At 45.5% G+C, this 19,354-nt stretch overlaps 1 protein-coding gene and 1 long non-coding RNA gene across 2 annotated transcripts; one reads left to right on the top strand and one right to left on the bottom strand.

Annotated features, from left to right (window-relative positions):
• Window positions 1–162: 162 nt before the first annotated feature.
• Window positions 163–18,953, bottom strand: LOC129392351 (uncharacterized). The gene is made up of 4 exons (XR_008618138.1): window positions 18,243–18,953; window positions 12,708–12,829; window positions 7,116–7,338; window positions 163–6,243 (listed from the first exon to the last, which is right to left on the bottom strand). It is a non-coding gene; the product is annotated as an uncharacterized lncRNA (long non-coding RNA).
• GNPDA1 (glucosamine-6-phosphate deaminase 1) lies at window positions 6,807–18,144 on the top strand. The gene is made up of 7 exons (XM_007102058.3): window positions 6,807–6,850; window positions 7,712–7,841; window positions 11,052–11,153; window positions 12,595–12,777; window positions 13,815–13,999; window positions 15,809–15,983; window positions 16,674–18,144. The coding sequence occupies exons 2-7, from the start codon at window positions 7,718–7,720 to the stop codon at window positions 16,772–16,774; spliced, it is 870 nt and encodes a 289-aa protein (XP_007102120.1). The 5' UTR covers window positions 6,807–6,850; window positions 7,712–7,717; the 3' UTR covers window positions 16,775–18,144.
• Window positions 18,954–19,354: the final 401 nt, after the last annotated feature.

The following is a 19,354-nucleotide window of genomic DNA, read 5'->3' as shown; positions in this document are numbered from 1 at the left end:
TGCGCGTCCGGAGCCTGTGCTCCGCAACGGGAGAGGCCACAACAGTGAGAGGCCCGCGTACCACAAAAAAATAAAAAATAAAAAAAAAATAAAGAGTTAATGAGAAATTTTTACTACTTTTGTTGGAGATAATACAAATACAACTTTTGGTGGATGTTTCCATAAAGGTACAAACAACGTTTATTCAAAGCTGAAGCAAAGCATGAATAATTCTATGGAAGGTGTTGGTGGTCCTGCCTGTGCTCTGCATAATGTGCTCAAGAGTACCTGATGTTGGGACTTCCCTGGTGGCCCGGTGGTTAAGACTCTGTGCTCCTAATGCAGGGAGCCTGGGTTTGATCCCTGGTCAGGGAACTAGATCCTGCATGCCACAACAAAGATCCTGCATTCCGCAATGAAGATTCCGCGTGCTGCAACTAAGACCCGGTGCAGTCAAATAAATAAATAAATAATTTATTTTAAAAAAGAAATAAAAAAGAGTACCTGATGTCTTCTCTTTTGAGATTGAAATAACTGTCATGCAATGTTCTCCTACTTCAGCATTTACACTATTCTAACTAAGCGATTTAAATCTTTTTGTGATTTTTTTGGCATTCAGTATTCTTTACTTCTCTCACATTCAAAAACCACTGGCTCTCTAACAACTGCAGTTGAGAGAATCCTCCATTTATTTGAAGCACTGACGTTATGCTTCAATTCTGAAGAAAAGGACCCCAAAATTCTTGTTGGCTTTTTAAATAATGCGCCGAATGAAGTTTGTTCCTAGTTTTCAGTATCAATTTAGTGATAGGATTATGCAAACTGAAAGAAGAGCCAACAGTGTTACTGCAGTACTCCATTGCTTAAAGGAACTTGTTGAATGTGTTAAAGAAGTATTGATGGAAAATGTATCCCTTTTATTACCAAAGCTGTTCTTAAAAGGGACAACATTATGTGAGCAGGAAAATAAATTTCAGCCCAAAGTGGATAATTATTGTAGCACTTGCTATGATTATCTTTTGAAATGGATTTCATAAATTGACAACTTCAATTCTTTTCCATGGATGTTACTAAATACGCTTTTAGCATGGAAACAGGTGGAATCATCAGGTGCACTGTTGAAGAAAAAAAGAATAAACACTGATGACAATGCTCCTTTTTGTTTGTGCACATTTTAAAAAGTTGTTGATCAAAAGGTACAATGTAATCCTGAAGAGTGGAAAAGCAAGTTATGCTGTGAAAGACTGTATTATGGGCTTCAACCAATGAAATCTGAAGACTAATTCTCAGAGTTGTTAACTTTATGACAGTACATGTTCTATATACTGGCTCATAATGCTAACGCTGAGCACAATTTCTCATTAGTGAATGTTCAACGGCCAACAACACAATAAGTTAGATGTGACCACTAAAGAAATCATATCAAAATGTAAAAGAAACACAGATGTAAAAGAAACACAGACTGTAACTTTGAGGAATTTTATAAGCAAATCCTGCAAAACAAAGATTAAGAGCTTCAGTAGTTGTGGCGCACGGGCTCATTAGTGGCTCGTGGGCTCTAGAGCACAGGCTCAGTAGTTGTGGCGCATGGGCTTAGTCCGTGGCATGTGGGATCTTCTTGGACCAGGGATCAAACCCATGTCCCCTACACTGGCAGGCAGATTCTTAACCACTGCGCCACCAGGTAATTCCCCAAAATATGCTTTTAGAATAAGTATGTCTCATGCGATATTTTTCTTTTCTCTCAAAGTACATATGCACAGGCAAGTAGCCATAATTCAAATTTAACTGGATATCCTGTGTCTTTGTTTCTTAACTCTGGAAACACTACTCCCCCAGCCTCAGTGCCTTCCTGCCTCTGATCATCCCTGTCTGTAATGCCACCCTCCTCCTCTTCAGCGACCAAACCCTGATTCTCTTTCAAGGCCCATCTCAAAACCCTAATAATAATAATGATCCCTTAGTGACAGCTAACTCAGTGCCAGGCACTGTTCTAAGTGCATTACATGTATTAAATCATTTATTCCTCCCCTGAGGTAACTACTCTTGGCAATAATAGTCCATACAATAAGGTAGGTGTTATTCTTCCTATTTCATGGATGAACCAATTAGTCAGAAAGAAACTGACTTCCCAGAAGTTAACCAATTGGTAAGTGGTAGAGCTGGAATTCAAAGCCAAACAGTGTAGCTCTGGCATCCATTCCTGGATATGCCACCCAAGTCTGTCCAACTCTGACCGATGTGGCTCTCTTGGGGCCCTGACCTGCTTCCCCATTTAATATTTGAACAACACAATCATGCAGTTTATTACACTGTCTTCCCCTTGTGAAGGAGCCTGAAATTACTAAATTTGTTCATATTTCCCCATTTAAAAGAAATTCTGCAATAGCCAAGAGATAGAAGCAACCTTAGTATCCATGGAGAGATGAATGGATAAAATAATATAGTATGTATGTATGTATGTGTGTGTGTATGTATGTATGTGAGGACACTGTGCTAACTGAAGTCAGTCAGTTGCAAAAGTCAAATACCACATGATTCCACATATATGAGCAAACTAGAGTAATCAAATTCATAGAAACAAAGTAGAACAGTGGCTGCAGGGACTCGGGGCAGGAGGAAATGGGAAAGTTGTTGTCTAATGGGTATAGAGTTTCAGTTTGCCAAGAGGAAAGAGTCGTGGAGATTGGTTGTACAACATGAATGTACTTAACACTATTGAGCTGGATGCTTAAAAATGGTTAAGATGGTAAACTTTGTATGTTTTTACCATAATTAAAATTTTTTTAAAAGAAGGAATTTCACCTTTGCCTTCTCAGCCTCTCCCCTCTCTTCTGCTCTCTGGGAAGCCAGTTTTGGGCAGTATCATGTCTAGGTTTTTGCAATGAGAGAGAGGAAAAGAGAGACACCTGGGAAGCTAAACCCAGGTGTCTGCATCAAAAAAGAAATTTACTGTGAGGAGGAGAATGGAGGTAAGTTGAAGGATGGGCAAGGCAGTCACCTACTTTGGCTGGTTATGTGGGATGGAGTGTTGGGGCAGAGATTTTTTTAGTTAGGAGTTTAGAATGAGCAGTGGAAAAGGTTTCCTGGTAACAACAGTAAAAAGAATGAGGCAAGGAGAATTTTAAGAGGTGCTCTGAGTTCTGATTTGGATTGTCTTTAACATTCTTCTAGAGACGTTACCAACAATTGTAATTGTTTTGGGTTGCCGGACTGTTTCTTTGAATATAACTCTGGTGAAAGGATAAAAATAATAATATGAGATTAAACTATGTGAAATTGCCCATATTTAGTTTTTTGACCCAGAAAAATGACAATTTTTGTATGATTCAATCTAGTAAGTGATATTTATGGAGCAGTTGCCACGTGTCAGGCATAGTTCCAAATGCTTTCCACGTGACAATGTATTTTAATGCTCAAAACAATCCTATGAAGTAGCTACCATTACTCTCCCTATTTTACAGTTGAGGAACCTGAGGCACAGAGATTAAGAAAGTGCCCCAGCTAATAAGTGGTTGATCTAGCATCTGAACCCAATGGGCTCCAGAGCCAATGCTCTGAAACACGTGGGGCTTTGGCTTTTATGTGCAAAGTAGTGAGCTACGTGGTATGGAAAATGCAAAGATCAGTGAGAAACAGCTACAGGGAATGAAGGTAAGACATGGCCTCAGGTAATTAGAAAACAGCAAGTAACAGGAAGAAAGGCTCAGTAGAAGCCTTAGCAGGGGATTCCACAAACATGGCGGAGGGCAGCTCAACGTGGGAATGTGTGGTCTGAGGAATGGAGTCTCTGGTGGGTCAGATGACGCACCTCCATGCACAGGGGAGAGAAACAGGGGTTGAATCCCCTGCTTAACACCTACCCCACCTATGGAATTTTCCTGAGTGTGCTGAGTTATCTATTGCAGCATAACGAATGACTTTATAATTTAGCAGCTTAAAACAACAAACGTTTATTATCTCACAGCTTCTGTGGGTCAGGAATTCAGGACTGACTTAGCTGAGTGATTCTGGGTCAGGGTCTCTCATGAGATTTCACTCAATATACTGATAAGAGTGGCAAACTTGTTACAAGTGACAAACCTATACATAATAATCACCCAAAGTCCATAGTTTACATCAGAGTTCACTCTTGTACATTCCAGGGTTCAGACAAAAGTATAACCACATGTATCCACCACTACAGTGTCATACAGGATAGTTTCACTACCCTATAACCTCTGTGCTCTACCTATTCATCTCACCCTCCCTGCTAACTCCTGGCAACCAGCTTTTTATTGTCTCCATAGTTTTGCCTTTTTCAGAACATCATACGGTTGGAATATTACAATATGTAGCCTTTTCAGTAACACACATTGATGTTTCCTCCAGGTCTTTTCATGGCTTGACAGCACATTTCTTTTTAGCCCCCCTTATTGTAATTATTGCTTTCAGCCATTAAGTTTTGGGGTAATCTGTTATGCAGCAATAGATAACTCAATATTCTTCCAGAGTTTCCCCTAACTAGCCTCAGGGAAAAAAAGATATTATTTTTGTACTCCCTCATTCATTCACCCAACTTAAACCCAACAGAGTATATTTGGCTTTGGACATGGCTAGATCTAGGCAGCTCAAATGATGTTACACAGCTTTGTATCCCTTCTATTGTTTCTACTTTCCTCACTGGCAGCTCTAAGCTTTCCTGGATTTCACAGCTCAAAATTCCTGTAGAAGAAAGGTATCTCCCCATAATACCAACATAAACCCCAAGGAAGACCTGAATCATCTGCTGTAACAGTGAGTCATGTTTTTAATCTCAAGACACAGAAAAATCTACCAGCAGTGGCTTAAATAAATACCACACAGATATTTGTTATTTCCTTAAAGGAAGTGCAGAAGCAGAGGCCTAGCACTTGTCAAACATCAAGGACTTAAGTTCCTTCTATCCTCCACTCTTCCTTCATGTTTATTGCCTCATAGTTATAATATGGCTTCCCCAGCTCCAGGCATCACATCTGCCTTCACCACAGGAAGCAAGGAAAAGGAACAGAGACTGCATAGACAAACTCACAAGCAAAAAATCTGGGCTGGGGAGGGACTCACAATTCTTTTAGTTAGCCAACTTTAGTTCCAAAACAAGAGGATGGAAGGATGAGTATGGGTAACAGTTTAAACCCAGGCATGGAGTGGGAGGAGCCTGAGGAGGGGAGAAGGTGAGGGGAGAAGGTTAGGGTAGAGAGTATTTCAGGGTTAGACAGAGAGAGCTGTAAGGAGGGTAGGAGGAAATAAGGGGTATCGGTAACATGGCTAGCCATGCTATGCTATGCTAACACAGTCAGCCATCAGTTTCCCCAGGAAATTGGTTCCAGGACCCCCACAAATACTAAAATCCATGCATGCTCAAATCTCTTACATAAAATGACACAGTATTTGCATATAACCTACATACATCTTCCCATATACTTTAAATCACCTCTAGACTACTTATAACACCTAATACAACATAAATGCGATGTAAACAGTTGCCAGGCATAGAGCAAATTCAAGTTTTGCCTTTTGAGAGCTTTCAGGAATTATTTTTTGAATATTTTCCATCTGAGGTTGGCTGAATCTGTGCATTTGGAACCACAGATATGCAGGGCCCACTGGTTTTCATTTAATGCTTACAACAGCTACATGAGGTCACTATTACGTAATTTCCACTCAATTCCCAAGTTCCAGATAAGAAAATTAAGAGTTGGAGAAGCTGAGTCATTGGCTTGAGTCACTCACTCAAGAAGTCGACATTGGCAAGACCAGAATTTAAACCCAGGCCTTCCTGATTAGTCCTCATGCAGAATCAAGAGCCTCCAGACTTAACAGACACCTGCACTGGTTCCCTACAGAAAGGGTAACTCTGGGGAAACAGGCCCAATTAAGGTCCCATGAAGTCACTTCCTGTACCATCTGAGGGCAACTGGTGCAAACCTGGAGGTATCATCTGAAGTGTTTGAAGATTGGGGTGGGAACCTCACTGTGAAATATCTGCAATCCTCAGGCTGAGATGAGATTTCTAACTGAATTTAAAAAAACAAAAGACACCAACACTGAGGCCAAAGAACAAGTCCCTCAAACTGTGTTAGCTCCACCGCCCGGGCTCATCAGGGCCTCACCATTAGAAGCCCACTCTCTCAAGCTGCTCCGGAACCACAGCGAGGCCCAAGGAAGAGGCGAGCCGAGTCACGGGAACTGCAGGATGTGGTCGCCCAGCTGACTGTGGAGCACACGTGTGGTGTGTTCTCATTTCTGTAAAATACAATGTAAGGATATTCACGAAAAATCACTGAGGATGTAGACTAACCTGTTAGCAATGATTACCTTAGGGTAGGGAGTAGAGGAGACCAGGGACCTACATTTTTCTCTAGTTCATACTGCTGCAAAGATGGATTTTTTTAAGGTAGAAAAAATCCAATTATATTTAAAACAAAAAAGCAGTAATATATACGTAAATAAATGATATCTAAAAAAATAAACTGAAGGCAGAGCCAAGCCCAGCCCTAGAGGAAGCGATTCTGCCCTTCCTCCCGCGCCCCACCCCAGCACTGAAAACCCGGCCCCAGCCCCCGGCCTTGGGGACTGCATCCCTGGGAGCGTCCTGGGAACCCCCCAAGTCTCCCTCCTCCACCAAACCAGTCTCCAAGCCCCGCTCCCCACGGCTTTTCCGGGGCCTGCACAGCCCCTGAGCTAAGAAAATGGGAGCCCCTGGCCCGCTGGGCAGAGTCCACCCTGGAGCCGCGACCCCTAGAAGTCAGCCCCGCGGGCGGAGCGCGGCACCGCGTGACTTGCAGCCACATGACCCACGCGGGGCGGGGCCGCCAGCGCAGTCGCTGCATCAGCCGCGGGAGGCGTGCGCGTAAGTGGGGAGCGGGGTCCGCGGGGACCCTCCTCGCGGGCGGGGGTCCGGGAGCTGCCCAGCCTCCGGCAACCTGGGGCCAGGACCCCCTGCGATCCGCTCGGGTCCCCTTCCCGGCAGGGGCGATGGAATCGCCATTGGGGTGGGGGAACAACTCCTGTACCCCACGGACCGCGGATCCGGCCACCTCAGCCTTGGCCTTCCCACTCTGATTTGACCGCAGTGCGGCGGGGAGGACTAAACGCCCTCCTTCCAGAGCGATTACCTTTGCCGTGTGTTCTTTGGGGGAAACAGGATCTGCAAAGCAAGGCAGGCCGGTAGGAGCGCCCCTCTCTGGTACTGAAAGAACACACCTCTCCAGGCCTCCACCTGCTCTAGTGATCCAAGATGATCCCATGACCTCTCTATTTATTGAGGAAGAGTTCAACAGTAGAGTATCTAGCCAGGTGGGGGTTGTCGAGGGGTGGTGAAGGGGGGCCTGGGTCGAGCTGCAAGATAATAGCCAACATGTTATATTGAATACTATGTGGTTTACATGCATCTTCTCATTTCATATTCACCATCATGAAATTTGTCAGGTAGGTGCTGTTGTCCCCATTTTCCCCTAAGAGAAAACAGGCTCAAAGAACTTAGGTCCTTAACCAAGGTTCTGCAGTTGATCAATGGAGGAACCGAGATTAGAACCCAGGTCTGTCCCACAGCAGCGCCTCCCGGTGGGTAGTGGAGGCACTTGGCCCAGCCTGTCAATGCTCTGTGAACTTCCCCTTCCAGGCTCAGACAACATGGAGAGAAGGGCTTCTCCCCTCCACCCCTTTCTCCTTACCCCTTACCACTGATTCCTTTTGTCACCTACCCCTGCAGGACAAGATGAAGCTCATCATCCTGGACCACTATTCTCAGGCCAGTGAGTGGGCAGCCAAATACATCAGGAACCGCATCATCCAGTTTAACCCAGGGCCAGACAAGTACTTCACCCTGGGGCTCCCTACTGGTGCGTTGTGGGATGGGGAGGGTGGGCGAGGGCATTATGGGCTTTTAAGGGGCCAGGTAGGTAGGCCCATTCAGCCAAGGGACTGCAAGGAGGGCTCTGAGGTACTGGCCCTATGAGTGAACAACTCCCCTGCCCCCGGACATACGAAACAGAGGACCCAGCTTCCTCTGGGTTGGTTTGTTGCTGCCTGCTCCTGAAGAGTCCTGGAGTAGAAGGGATCTTGGTTAGGCGGGAAAAACTTTGATTTTTAGGCTATATCCTAAGCCAGCCCTGTCAGTCAAGTTTCCTTAACAGAATTAAGTCCTAATACCTTAAGGCATACGTTTTATGTAATGAATTAATTTCTCTTCTCTGCATCTAGAGTGCTACTAATTAAGCGCCATCCTTGGGAGAATTGAGAAGATAGTCACTCAACGCATTTTCTGTAAGGCTTACTTAAACACAGGACCTAAGTGAAAAACAGTCCTAGTTTCTTTGGGGAAAAAATCAGAATGTTGCCTTTATGGGAGGATATTTTGAACCCAGTTTTTCAAGGCAAATGTTCTGATTATTTCTTTCAGAAGTGGGGTGGATTTGCCTCAGTGACCAATCCACTATTGCAGGAGTCTTCAAGCTTTTTCTGTATACGGCCAAATAATAAATATTTTACACTTCAATGGCCATACAGTTTCTGTTGCAGCTGCTTAACTCTGCCCTTGTAGCTCAAAAGGAGCCATAGACAATCCAGAAATGAGCATGGATGTCTGCCAGCACTGACGTTTAAGTTTATATAATTTTCATATATCATAATATTCTTTTGGTTTTTAAAAACTTTTAAAGTATAAAAACTACTCTTAATTTATGAGCTCTACAAAAACAGGCAGCAGGCCAGATCTGGCCTGTGGGCTGAAGTTTTCCGACCTCTGCTCTGGAGGCTTGTGGGAACAGTATATTCAGGTAGGTATCTGTGAAACCACCAGCATCTCAGGCTGTGTCGGGGCTGTGCTAACATCCTGTTTTCTAACTGTGGAGCCACCCTGGGTCAGAGTCTGGGTTTCTGCTGAAACCCCTCCCCATTTCCCCATCGTCTGCAAAATTAGATCCAAGCCCCTCAGAGTGGTGGTCAGGGCCCTCCAAGACCTGGCCCCTTCCTGACTGTCACACTTGAACCAGCACAGCATTTCCATATGGGTTCCTTGGAACATTCTTACTGTTAGTTGAAGCACCCTCAGGGTTCTGGGTGGAAGCCACAGAAGCCGACTCTGGCTAACTTAAGCAGAAAAGGAATTTATTGGCTAGATATTGGAAGCTCACAGAATTGATGGGAAGGCTACAAGTTTGGAAAATGGACATGATGAAGCTCAGGGGTAGGACAGGGAAGCTGTGTGGCTCAGCCATGGCTAAGACCATGTCACAGGGATAGGCTGATTATTTTGTGTGGATGGGGCTGCCACTGTCATTCATTCAGCAGATACTTATTGAATAGCCGCTGTATGCCAAGCTGTTCTAGGTGCCAGGGATACAGCAGTGAATAAAAAGAACACAAATTCCTGCCTTCCTAAAGCTTGAATTATGGTGGGAGAGACAGATAATAAACAAGTGAATTAGCAAAATATAGAGTATGTTAGATGGTCGTAAGAGGGAAGGAGAAAAATGAAGCAGGGAAAGGGGCTAGAGAGTGTTTAGGCAGAGGCGGGAGTTACAGTGTTGGATATGGGGGCAGGGAAGGTCTCTCTGAGAAAGTGACATTTGAGTAAAGGCCTAAAGAGGTGAGTTAGCTATGCAGATACCTGAAGGAGAACATTGCTGGCAAAGGAAACAAACACCATGTGCAAAGGCCCTGAGGTAGAATTGCTTGAAGCAGGATTTCTAGCTGGGGAGAGAGTTAGCCAGTGGCCAGGTTATATAGAGCCTTTGTTAGGACTGATTAAAACTCAGAGTGAAATGAAAAGCCATTAGTGGGTTATGAAAAGAATGATCCGATTTGAGTGGGGCTTTTTTCTTTCCATCCTTTTTTTTTTTTTGCGGTACGCGGGCCTCTCACTGCTGTGGCCTCTCCCGTTGCGGAGCACAGGCTCCGGGCGCGCAGGCCCAGCGGCCATGGCTCACGGGCCCAGCCGCTCCGCGGCATGTGGGATCCTCCCGGACGGGGGCATGAACCCATGTCCCCTGCATCGGCAGGCGGACTCTCAACCACTGCGCCGCCAGGGAAGCCCCATCTTTTTATTTTTAAAAGTTTCATGCATTCAGAAAAGCTGAAAGAATAGTACAGTACCATCTACCTAGATTCACCAATTGTTAACCTTTTGCCACATTTGCTTTCATCCCTTGTGGCTCATGTTCTGTCTGTACACACACACATACACACACACATTTCTTATAAGCCGCTGGAAAGTAAGGTCCAGAGATCGTGACACTTTACCTCTAAATCCTTTAGTACATATCTCCTCAGAATAAGGACATTCTCTTACGTAACCACAATACTATTATAATACCTAAGAAAATTAAAAATCATTTCATAATATCATCTAATATATAGACTATATTAAATTTTTTCCCCTAATTGTCCACATTTATTTTTAATAGTTTTTAAAAAAAATTAATCCCAGTGTCCAGTCAGGCTTCATGCATATTTAGTTTCTTAATCGACAGCAGTCCTCTTGGCCTTTTTATGGGTTTTATGACTGACTTTTTAATGAGACTCAACTCGGGTTTGCTGCTCTGAGGGGAAGTCTTCCCCAAGCCCACAGGCTAGCCTGTACCACAGCCTAGCCTGTACCACAGCCGACATTACTGCTTCGTGTCCCCACTCCTAGACAGTGAGCTCTTCCAGGGTGGCTGCTGTGTCTCTCACTTCTCTGCATCCCCATCACGTACCTCTCACGTACTGGTTGCTCAGGGAATGTCATGTCCGTAATTAAGTCTGACATTCACTCAGGTGCTAATCACAATCATTTCAATCATCAGTGTGCTGAATGCTAGGGATTCAGCCGTGAACAAGACAGACACAGCCCTTCCCTCCTGGAGCTTACAGTCTAGGGGGGAAATAGGCATTAAACCAGCACTTAACGGATGGCAGTTTGGATTGAGCATTGGGTAGGACTTCAGATCTGTTTCTGTCAGATCTGACAGGTTCTCCTGGTGGAGCATCCCTGATTCATTCCCGGGCGCCCTCTGGGCTTCCAGGAGCTGGGGGTTGAAGGGGGTTCATGGCTGTGGCCTCTCTTGCAGGGAGCACCCCACTTGGCTGCTACAAGAAGCTGATTGAATACTACAAGAATGGAGACCTGTCCTTCAAATATGTGAAGACTTTCAACATGGACGAGTATGTGGGTGAGTCTTGGGAGAATCGTATTCCTCCCTTCACAGGATCAGCCCAGGAGAGAACTGGGGAGGTCTCAGGGAACCAGTGGCATTTGGGGGTAGGCTCAATTGGTGATACTGTATCTTCCAGGCTTTGGTTCACTCAGCTATGACATGAGGCTAATAAAGCTGACCTCATGGGCTGTAAGCATTAAGTGATATAACAGGTGTGGAAGCTTCTTGATCAGAGCAAGCACTTAATGAATTCCAGCATATCTCCTCCTCTGCCTCCTCCCCAACTCCATGCCATTTCTTTCTGGAACAAATGGCTGCAAATGGGATCTGGGGTCCCATGGCTGGGGTGTGTGCCTCCACACACACACACCAGTGTCTGTGTCTGGACTTTCTCTCTACTGTTCATCTTCCAGTCCCCTTCCTGCCAAGTATACTGGGAAGGGAGCTGAGACTGGTGTCCTTTCCACTGATGAAAAGTGGCACCTTGGGCTTCTGTCACCCTCTCCACCTCCACCATCATCTTGTAATGGTTTCGCCTTAAAGATTCTTTTTTTTTTAATTGTGGTAAACTACACGTAACATAAAATTTACCATTTTAACCATTTTTTTTTTTTTTTTTTTTTTTTGGTGGTATGCGGGCCTCCCTCTGCTGTGGCCTCTCCCGTTGCGGAGCACAGGCTCCGGACGCTCAGGCTCAGCGGCCATGGCTCACGGACCCAGCCGCTCCGCGGCACGTGGGATCCTCCCAGACCGGGGCGCGAACCCGGCTCCCCTGCATCGGCAGGCGGACGCGCAACCACTGCGCCACCAGGGAAGCCCCATTTTAACCATTTTTATGTGTACAGTTCATTGTTAAGTAGATTCACACTGTTGTGCAACCAATCTCCAGAACTCTTTTCATCTTGCAAAACTGAAACTATCCATTAAAAATCAACTGCCCATTTCCCCGCTCCTCAGCCCCTTGAAACATGCACTTTAAACACTGTTTTTCTTTTTGACTGAAAAAAATCTTTTTTTGGAAGCTCTGAGATAATTCTCTCCAACCACTTGGTATTCCAGTTGGGGTTCAGGCTGAGCAGGGTGTAACGGGGGGGGCGGGAGGGGGGTTAATGGTGAGGTGGGAGGCACAGGGTAAGGGGTGTTCTTGCTTCCTTTCCTGATGGGCCCAGCCCTACCCCCCAGAGGCTAGCCCACCTCCAGAGGTCCACACTGATCCTGGCCTCCAGCCATTCTCTTGTGAAAAGGAGATCAGATTGAGGGCCCAGGCCCATGGTCATGGGCACAAGGACACCAGCTCAGCTTACTCCGAGTGGCTGGGGGTGAGAGGGCTAGTGCCCAAGGCTCCCTGATGGGCTCTTCCCTGAAAGTGTCTCTGGGGGTCTGGGGGTATCCTGGCATCCTTGGGAGGGTGGTCTTGCTCAGCCTGGCATGACTGAGTGCAGCCATGGCCCCACAGGCCTTCCTCGAGACCACCCGGAGAGCTACCACTCCTTCATGTGGAACAACTTCTTCAAGCACATTGACATCCACCCAGAAAACACCCACATTCTGGATGGGAATGCAGCTGACCTGCAGGCTGAGTGTGATGCCTTTGAAGAGAAGATCAAGGCTGCGGGTGGGATTGAGCTGTTTGTCGGAGGTGAGCTCGACACCGCAGCAGGTGTCCAGGGCAAACCCAGAGTGGCTGGAACCTAGGAGAAGGAGACAAGAACCTGCCTGTCTGCAAACAGCTCCCTCTCTCTGCGCCAGTGACAGTGGGGTCACTTATTAGCCTGAGGCAGCAGGGAGGGCACAGAGTGGGAGCCCTGGTGCCTTGCCCTGTCTCTGCTGCTCAGAAACTTTGTGATCTGGGGCATCTCCTCTTTCTGCAATTTGATGCCTTGTCTGTAAATTGAGGTATTTGGATTTGGACTCCGAGATTCTCTCTATTCCTCAGACAAGGTTTTATGGATCAGTCATGGGACTTAGTTAAACATAATCACAGACTCATGTAGTTCCAGAAGATTCCACCATCAGCCCCTGCATGCTAAAAATAGCAATTGAACCCCAGAGAAGTTTTGTGACCTGCCCAGGGTCAGCCAGCCAGAGCAGAGGAGAGAGGGTGGGGACCTAGGGTATCCCGCTCTCAGGTTTATGCGTGTTCCTGCCCTGAGTTGCCCTCATACACTTCCGTCTGTCACGGCCTCTTGAGTCCCACATGGGGGGTGGGGGGTGGGAGGCTGAAGTTGAACAGTCTTTGACTGCTCCAGATTTAACCCTTCTTTACTTCAGGGTGGGGAGGAAATTGCTAGGAGTGCTCATGTTCTGAGATTTTATAAACTTGGCAGCCCCTTTCCAGGCCCTGTGTATGTTTTCTTTGGTGTGACTCCATCCCAGCAGGGATAGAGAAGTGGCAGGAGAGAGAGAAGTTACACTTGGATGATCTGGGGGGGCAGAAGCTTTTGGGATTGCTCCCTACTTAGCTTTCTGAGGGTGGTAGCAAGTTAACAATGTGTGTGCCTCAGCTAGAAATGAGAGGGGAAGATCATATGCTTAAAGTGTACCTTTAAATGAATGAGGTGAGAGACACGGTTTTCAAGGATTTTTTTCAGACCCCAGGTGGGGAAGGAGAGATTGTCCATTCTTGAAATCTTGGATCCCTGGGACTGACAGGGCTGCCCTGTCTCTTCTGGGCAGGCATCGGCCCTGACGGACACATTGCCTTCAACGAGCCGGGGTCCAGTCTGGTGTCCAGGACCCGTGTGAAGACGCTGGCCATGGACACCATCCTGGCCAATGCTAGGTTCTTTGACGGAGATCTCGCCAAGGTGCCCACCATGGCCCTGACGGTGGGTGTGGGCACTGTCATGGATGCTAGAGAGGTAAGGGCACAAGGGATCCACAGGCCTTCATTGGGGGGCTGGACTTGGCTTTTTGCTGTTAATTTCAACTATACAGGTACCACCTGAATCCATTTTATTAAAAATGAAGACATTGTAAATAAGGCTAAAATCCCAACTGACCCTATCACTGCTGTCCTTCCTCTCTAGAAGTAACCATTCTTCCCAGTGTGAGGTGAAACCTTTTCAGCACTGATTGCCCAGGAGGCCACAGGCTCCTGGTCTCTGCCTACCCAGCACCACTAATATCAGAATATGAATTTGTACCTGTCCAGGTACTGAAAGGAACCCTCTGGTTCCCTGCAGTTGGTGGAGGCCACTGCTTGAAGGGAGCTCCCCCTGCAACCGCAGGATGCTTGTGGTTATAGCCCTGTGCTCAGGGATTCATAAATGTGGAGAAGTGTGATTGAAATAGTGTCTTGAACTGAATTGAGTCTTTCTATAGAAATTTGGGTATCATTTGAATTTTTTGTAGTTCCAATTTCCTTAGAAGCATTTTCTCTTCCTTTCTGATATATTCAGTGGGAAGCAGCTACAGACGTTTGAGCTTTAAGTTTCTTTGCCCAAGTCTGTAAACAAACGTGTAAATCATTGAAAAAGTTTCCCTGTCTAAAGTGAATTTTTGTGAAATGAGCGATGGCAGCAGATTTCTGTTGGGTAACCTTGAATCAGTACCTAGGGAGGTCATTCTGCTGTTTTTGGCCTTGCAGCTTATAAACACTACAGTTTGAGGGCTCTTCCTGTGGTGTGCAGAAAGGACCTGGGGCTGGAAATCTAGAAATTCTCTTTTTTAAAATGAGTTCTGGGGTCCTGAACAAAGAGTCACATTCTCTCTATGCCTCTGTTTTCTCATTTCAAGAAAGGAACAGTAAATCCTGCTCACAACTCCATGGCACAAGTGAATTACAATGAAAGGATATCTGGAATGCTGAGTTCTTTATAATCACTTTCTGGCACTTACCTTTTTTTTTTAATTAAAAAAATTATTTTATTTATTTATTTTTGGCCATGCCTCACGGCTTGCAGGATCTTAGTACCCTGACCAGGGATTGAACCCCGGCCCTCGGCAGTGAAAGCAAGGAGTCCTAACCACTAGATTGCCAGGGAATTCCCACACTTAACATTCTCGATATTTTAAGTGTTGAGGGGAGTCTGTGCCTGTTTTACTTAAACAAAAAGCATTACTCCAAGTCACATGAGCAGGTCTAATACTCTGAACTGAAAGTGACCAGATTAAGGGGCAGCTTTATTGGGATTCAACCTTAGCAGCCACACAGATAACTCTCACCATTGCTTCCAAGGCCTCCCTGGAGGCGCAAATCAGGACCCCTCTTTTTCCAGTTTGTCACTGTGAGAACTCACCCAACCTGGGGGCCCCAGGACCCAGTGTCAGAACTGTTGGGATAAGGCGTGGGCCTCTGTATGTATGGCACATCTGTTCACAGGGCACTTTCATGGTCATCATCAAAGGTGCCAGGAGGCACTATCATGTGGCGGTCAAGAGCACGGACTCTGGGTTAGAAATGACCTGGGGCCAGTTACTTAAACCCCCATCACAGAGTCCACGTCCCTATCCTAGTATGTGGGGATAACAGTGCTCCCCATCTCAGGCTACTTGTGTGATAAAGCACACAGAGCGTGGAGCAGTGCGCCACGTGCTAACGACTTACAGTGACACCTAAAAACAATAGTCCTTACAGTTGTTTTGGGTGGCCACTAGAATTCAGGTGTCTAGACTCCCAGTTCTGCTGTTCCTTCTCCTCCATCACAGGCTTGTTCTCTGATCCCCAGGTGATGATCCTCATCACGGGTGCTCACAAGGCGTTTGCTCTATACAAGGCCATCGAGGAGGGAGTGAACCACATGTGGACCGTGTCTGCCTTCCAGCAGCATCCCCGCACGGTGTTTGTGTGCGACGAGGATGCCACCCTGGAGTTGAAAGTGAAGACCGTCAAGTATTTCAAAGGTGAGGGTGGGGTGGGTCAGGGAGTAGGTTGCCAAGTTCAGGTGTGCCAGGAGTGAGGAATGGATCTAGCCTGCATGCTCTGGCCACTCTGACAACTATGATTTTAATAAAATCAAACCCTCCTCTCAGAATACAGTTTTCTCTTCCATCCATGACTATTTAAGGTCCATTTCTAGAGACCTGTTTGCTCTGAGGAGGAGGAAAGAAAATGAAATGAAAGTTGTAGTTCAAGGGCAGTTTGGTAATCTCCTTGCAGTGATATTGAGCCTCAGGTTTGTTGTCTTTCCAGATCTTGTACAGGCCTTTTCCTTTTAGTCAAGGCACTGAACTGTCATGCACATCTTTTTTTTTCTACTTAAAGCGGACACTCGCTGCTTTAAATAAATGTATGTGAAAATCCTCATTTACTGAGCAGGCAAATTAGGAATTTGTTCTTTGATGAAAAGATTAACCTTTTAATGGCCAACTCTCTTAGAGACTGAATTTATAACAGTCCCATGGATTCTAGCATTCATTAGGAATAACAAATTATTTTCCTATTCTTAGGGTGTTTATCATTTGGGCCCACAGAGAAAAGATGATGAGTATCAGTTCTAGGACAAAATTTGAGAGCTCCTGGATGTTACTGTTGATAATCATGGAACTCTGCCTCTACCTGCATTAATGACTTTTGTTTTTAATTTTTTGTAGGTTTAATGCTTGTTCATAACAAGTTGGTGGACCCCTTGTACAGTATCAAAGAGAAAGAAACAGAGAAAAGCCAGTCTTCTAAGAAACCATACAGTGATTAACCTGTGCTAATCCTAGTGTCAAGTACCTCATTGGGACAGGCAGGTCTTTCTGGAAATTGTCTTTAGGAGGACAGAGTTGTATTTCTTTAATCTAGTACGGTTACTCCAGATAAGTGGGTGAACTTATTATTCGTGCCTATGCAGCGTGGAGTCTAGTCATGGAGTTTAGCTACTTGGTTGTAACTTACTGTTAATCAGAAAAAAAAAAATCACTCCATAATTTTGATGTCGGCCTGACTAGGGGTTTTTAGCTTTTTGTTCTGTCTCTGACACTGTTCACATGTACAATACACTCCTGCCAGTAAGTTCTATCATTATGTGCACTGATTCTCAATTGGGAGGGAGTTAGGGGCTTATGTATATGGGACAAAACCTCTTTGGAGAGTCCTGAGAGCCCCTCTTGAGCAGGCCTGCCCCTTATTTGGGAATCACTGTTTTAGATTAAGGAACAAACACTCTCAATGTCTAAAATCAGTATAAGGAAGCGGTCCCTCTGGTCGGTAACAAGTGCCATGGGAAGGAAACTATCCCTTGCTTTCTTTCCCCAGTTTTTACTGCTCTTTCAGTTGGCCTTTCCGTAAACTCAGAGGACTCCTTGAGGGAGGATTTGGGTGGGTAGGACTAAGAGGAAGGCTTGTGCTGATAAACTCAGAGCCTCAAGGGGCCCAGCCACGTCAAACTCCCCTCCATCAGGGACCTTCTAGCACCAGGAGGAAGGCGGAAACACTTTTCCCACCAGAGCCCTGTGTTTTGTTCCAAGGTCTCACTGTGGTACCTCTCATACATGCTCTTTCATAAGTCCACAGGGCCAGCAGATACTGTCAAGTTCAGCGTTGTGTTCAGTCACGGTGATGGAGCCAGGGCAAGCAGCTTAGTTGAGTTAGAAACAACACACGAGTGACATGTTCTACACCCCTAAGAGCTAAGTGCCAAGAAACATACCAGCTGTTTCTAAAGTTGCCTAATGTCCTTGCCCCACTGAAAATACCCTGCCCTTCTAACCCTCCCAGGTTCGTGTGGTATGGTCTGATGTTCCTAGAACATCAGGAAATGCAATGCTTTTGCTCCTTTATCCTTCACCCCTTGTTCACAAGCTGTCCACTGCTCTGCCTTCTTTTACTCCTCTGCCTTGATGGTTTGGATGCTGCCTCCTCCTCCCTATTTCTGTGCCCATTTGAAGCTGCTGCTGCCTCTATTTCTGGGAAAGACCTTTCAGAGCCTGGCTCAGGCCTCTCTTTAAGTGCTGTGTTTGGTACCAGCATTTCATCTTTAGCTTTTATACGTGATTGTGCTGTCATTCTGTTTTAAGCTAATGGATCATTGGACTTGTTTACAATATTTTCTATTAAATCCAGTATTTTCAAGTAAAATGTGTTGTTTGTGGACTTCCACCCCCAAAGGTCAGAAGCTGGTTTGGGTCGATATTTATATATTTTGAGAATACTAGCGAGCAAAGCTTCATACTCACTCCTCACAGCAGCTCGGCAAGAAGTCACAATCATAGCAACTGTTGATCTTCTTCAATCACCAGAGGGGAAAATAATCAAAATATTTCATAAAAATGAAGTGCCTGTGTGAAAAAGTGGTAGGAATGAACAGATGAGCAATAAATTATGCGATTCTGGCTCTACTTGGCATCCAAATGAAGATATGACTGTTAAATAGAATAAGGCAGATTTGTGACCAGGAGGGATGTATCAACTGCGAGGTATGGAAAACAGGTGTAAGGTTTTTTTTTTTTTTAGTTAAAAAAGTCAGTATAATGGAACATCTTGGGTCAGCATAACCAAGGTACAAGTAGAAGCTGAAAGAAGGGTTTACTTTTTTAAGAACTGTATTAAGATAATTTACATTCCCATAGAATTCACCTGTTTTAAATATAAATTCAATGATTTTTATTAAGTTTATGCAGTTGTACAATTCCTCACCACAGTCCCTCTCTATCATCCCCCAAAGCTCCCTACTCCTACCCCAGCCCAGGTGACCACTCATCTACTTTGTCTCTATAGATTTACCTTTGCTGGACATTTCATATATAAATGGAATCATACAGCAGACATCTTTTGGATCTGGCTTCTTTCACTAAGCATAATGTTTTTGAGGTTTACCCATACGACATGTAGCAAGCAGTCCATTCCTTCTTATTGCTGAAGAATATTCCATTGTATGGATATACCACATTTTGTTTATCCGGTAAAGAAGGGATTACATTTTAAGTACATATGTTAATAGGAAAACAATCATTTTAGAATGAAATGAGAAAGGATTTAGTGATGACAGCTAAACTGGAGGTGTCTGTATGAACTCAGGACCTTAAAAAGATCTGTCATGGGAAAAGAATCTTAAAAAGAGTGGATAGGGCTTCCCCGGTGGCGCGGTGGTTGAGAGTCCGCCTGCCGATGCGGGAGACGCGGCTTCGTGCCCCGGTCCGGGAGGATCCCACGTGCCGTGGAGCGGCTGGGCCCGTGAGCCGTGGCCGCTGGGCCTGCGCGTCCGGAGCCTGTGCTCCGCAACGGGAGAGGCCACGGCGGTGAGAGGCCTGCGTACCGCAAAAAAAAAAAAAAAAAGAGTGGATATATG

The sequence above is a fragment of the Physeter macrocephalus genome, chromosome 8 (assembly GCF_002837175.3).
Source record: "Physeter macrocephalus isolate SW-GA chromosome 8, ASM283717v5, whole genome shotgun sequence".
NCBI classification, from domain to species: domain Eukaryota; kingdom Metazoa; phylum Chordata; class Mammalia; order Artiodactyla; family Physeteridae; genus Physeter; species Physeter macrocephalus.
Note: the sequence above shows the minus strand (reverse complement) of the source record. Positions and strands in the feature narration are given on the sequence as shown.

Excerpts from the sequence above, each read along its gene's own strand:
- GNPDA1 (XM_007102058.3), top strand. The coding sequence starts at position 7,718 with ATGAAGCTCATCATCCTGGACCACTATTCTCAGGCCAGTGAGTGGGCA. Across the intron at positions 11,154-12,594 it reads CAACATGGACGAGTATGTGG|GCCTTCCTCGAGACCACCCG; the intron begins GTGAGTCTTGGG and ends ATGGCCCCACAG. Across the intron at positions 12,778-13,814 it reads GATTGAGCTGTTTGTCGGAG|GCATCGGCCCTGACGGACAC; the intron begins GTGAGCTCGACA and ends TCTTCTGGGCAG.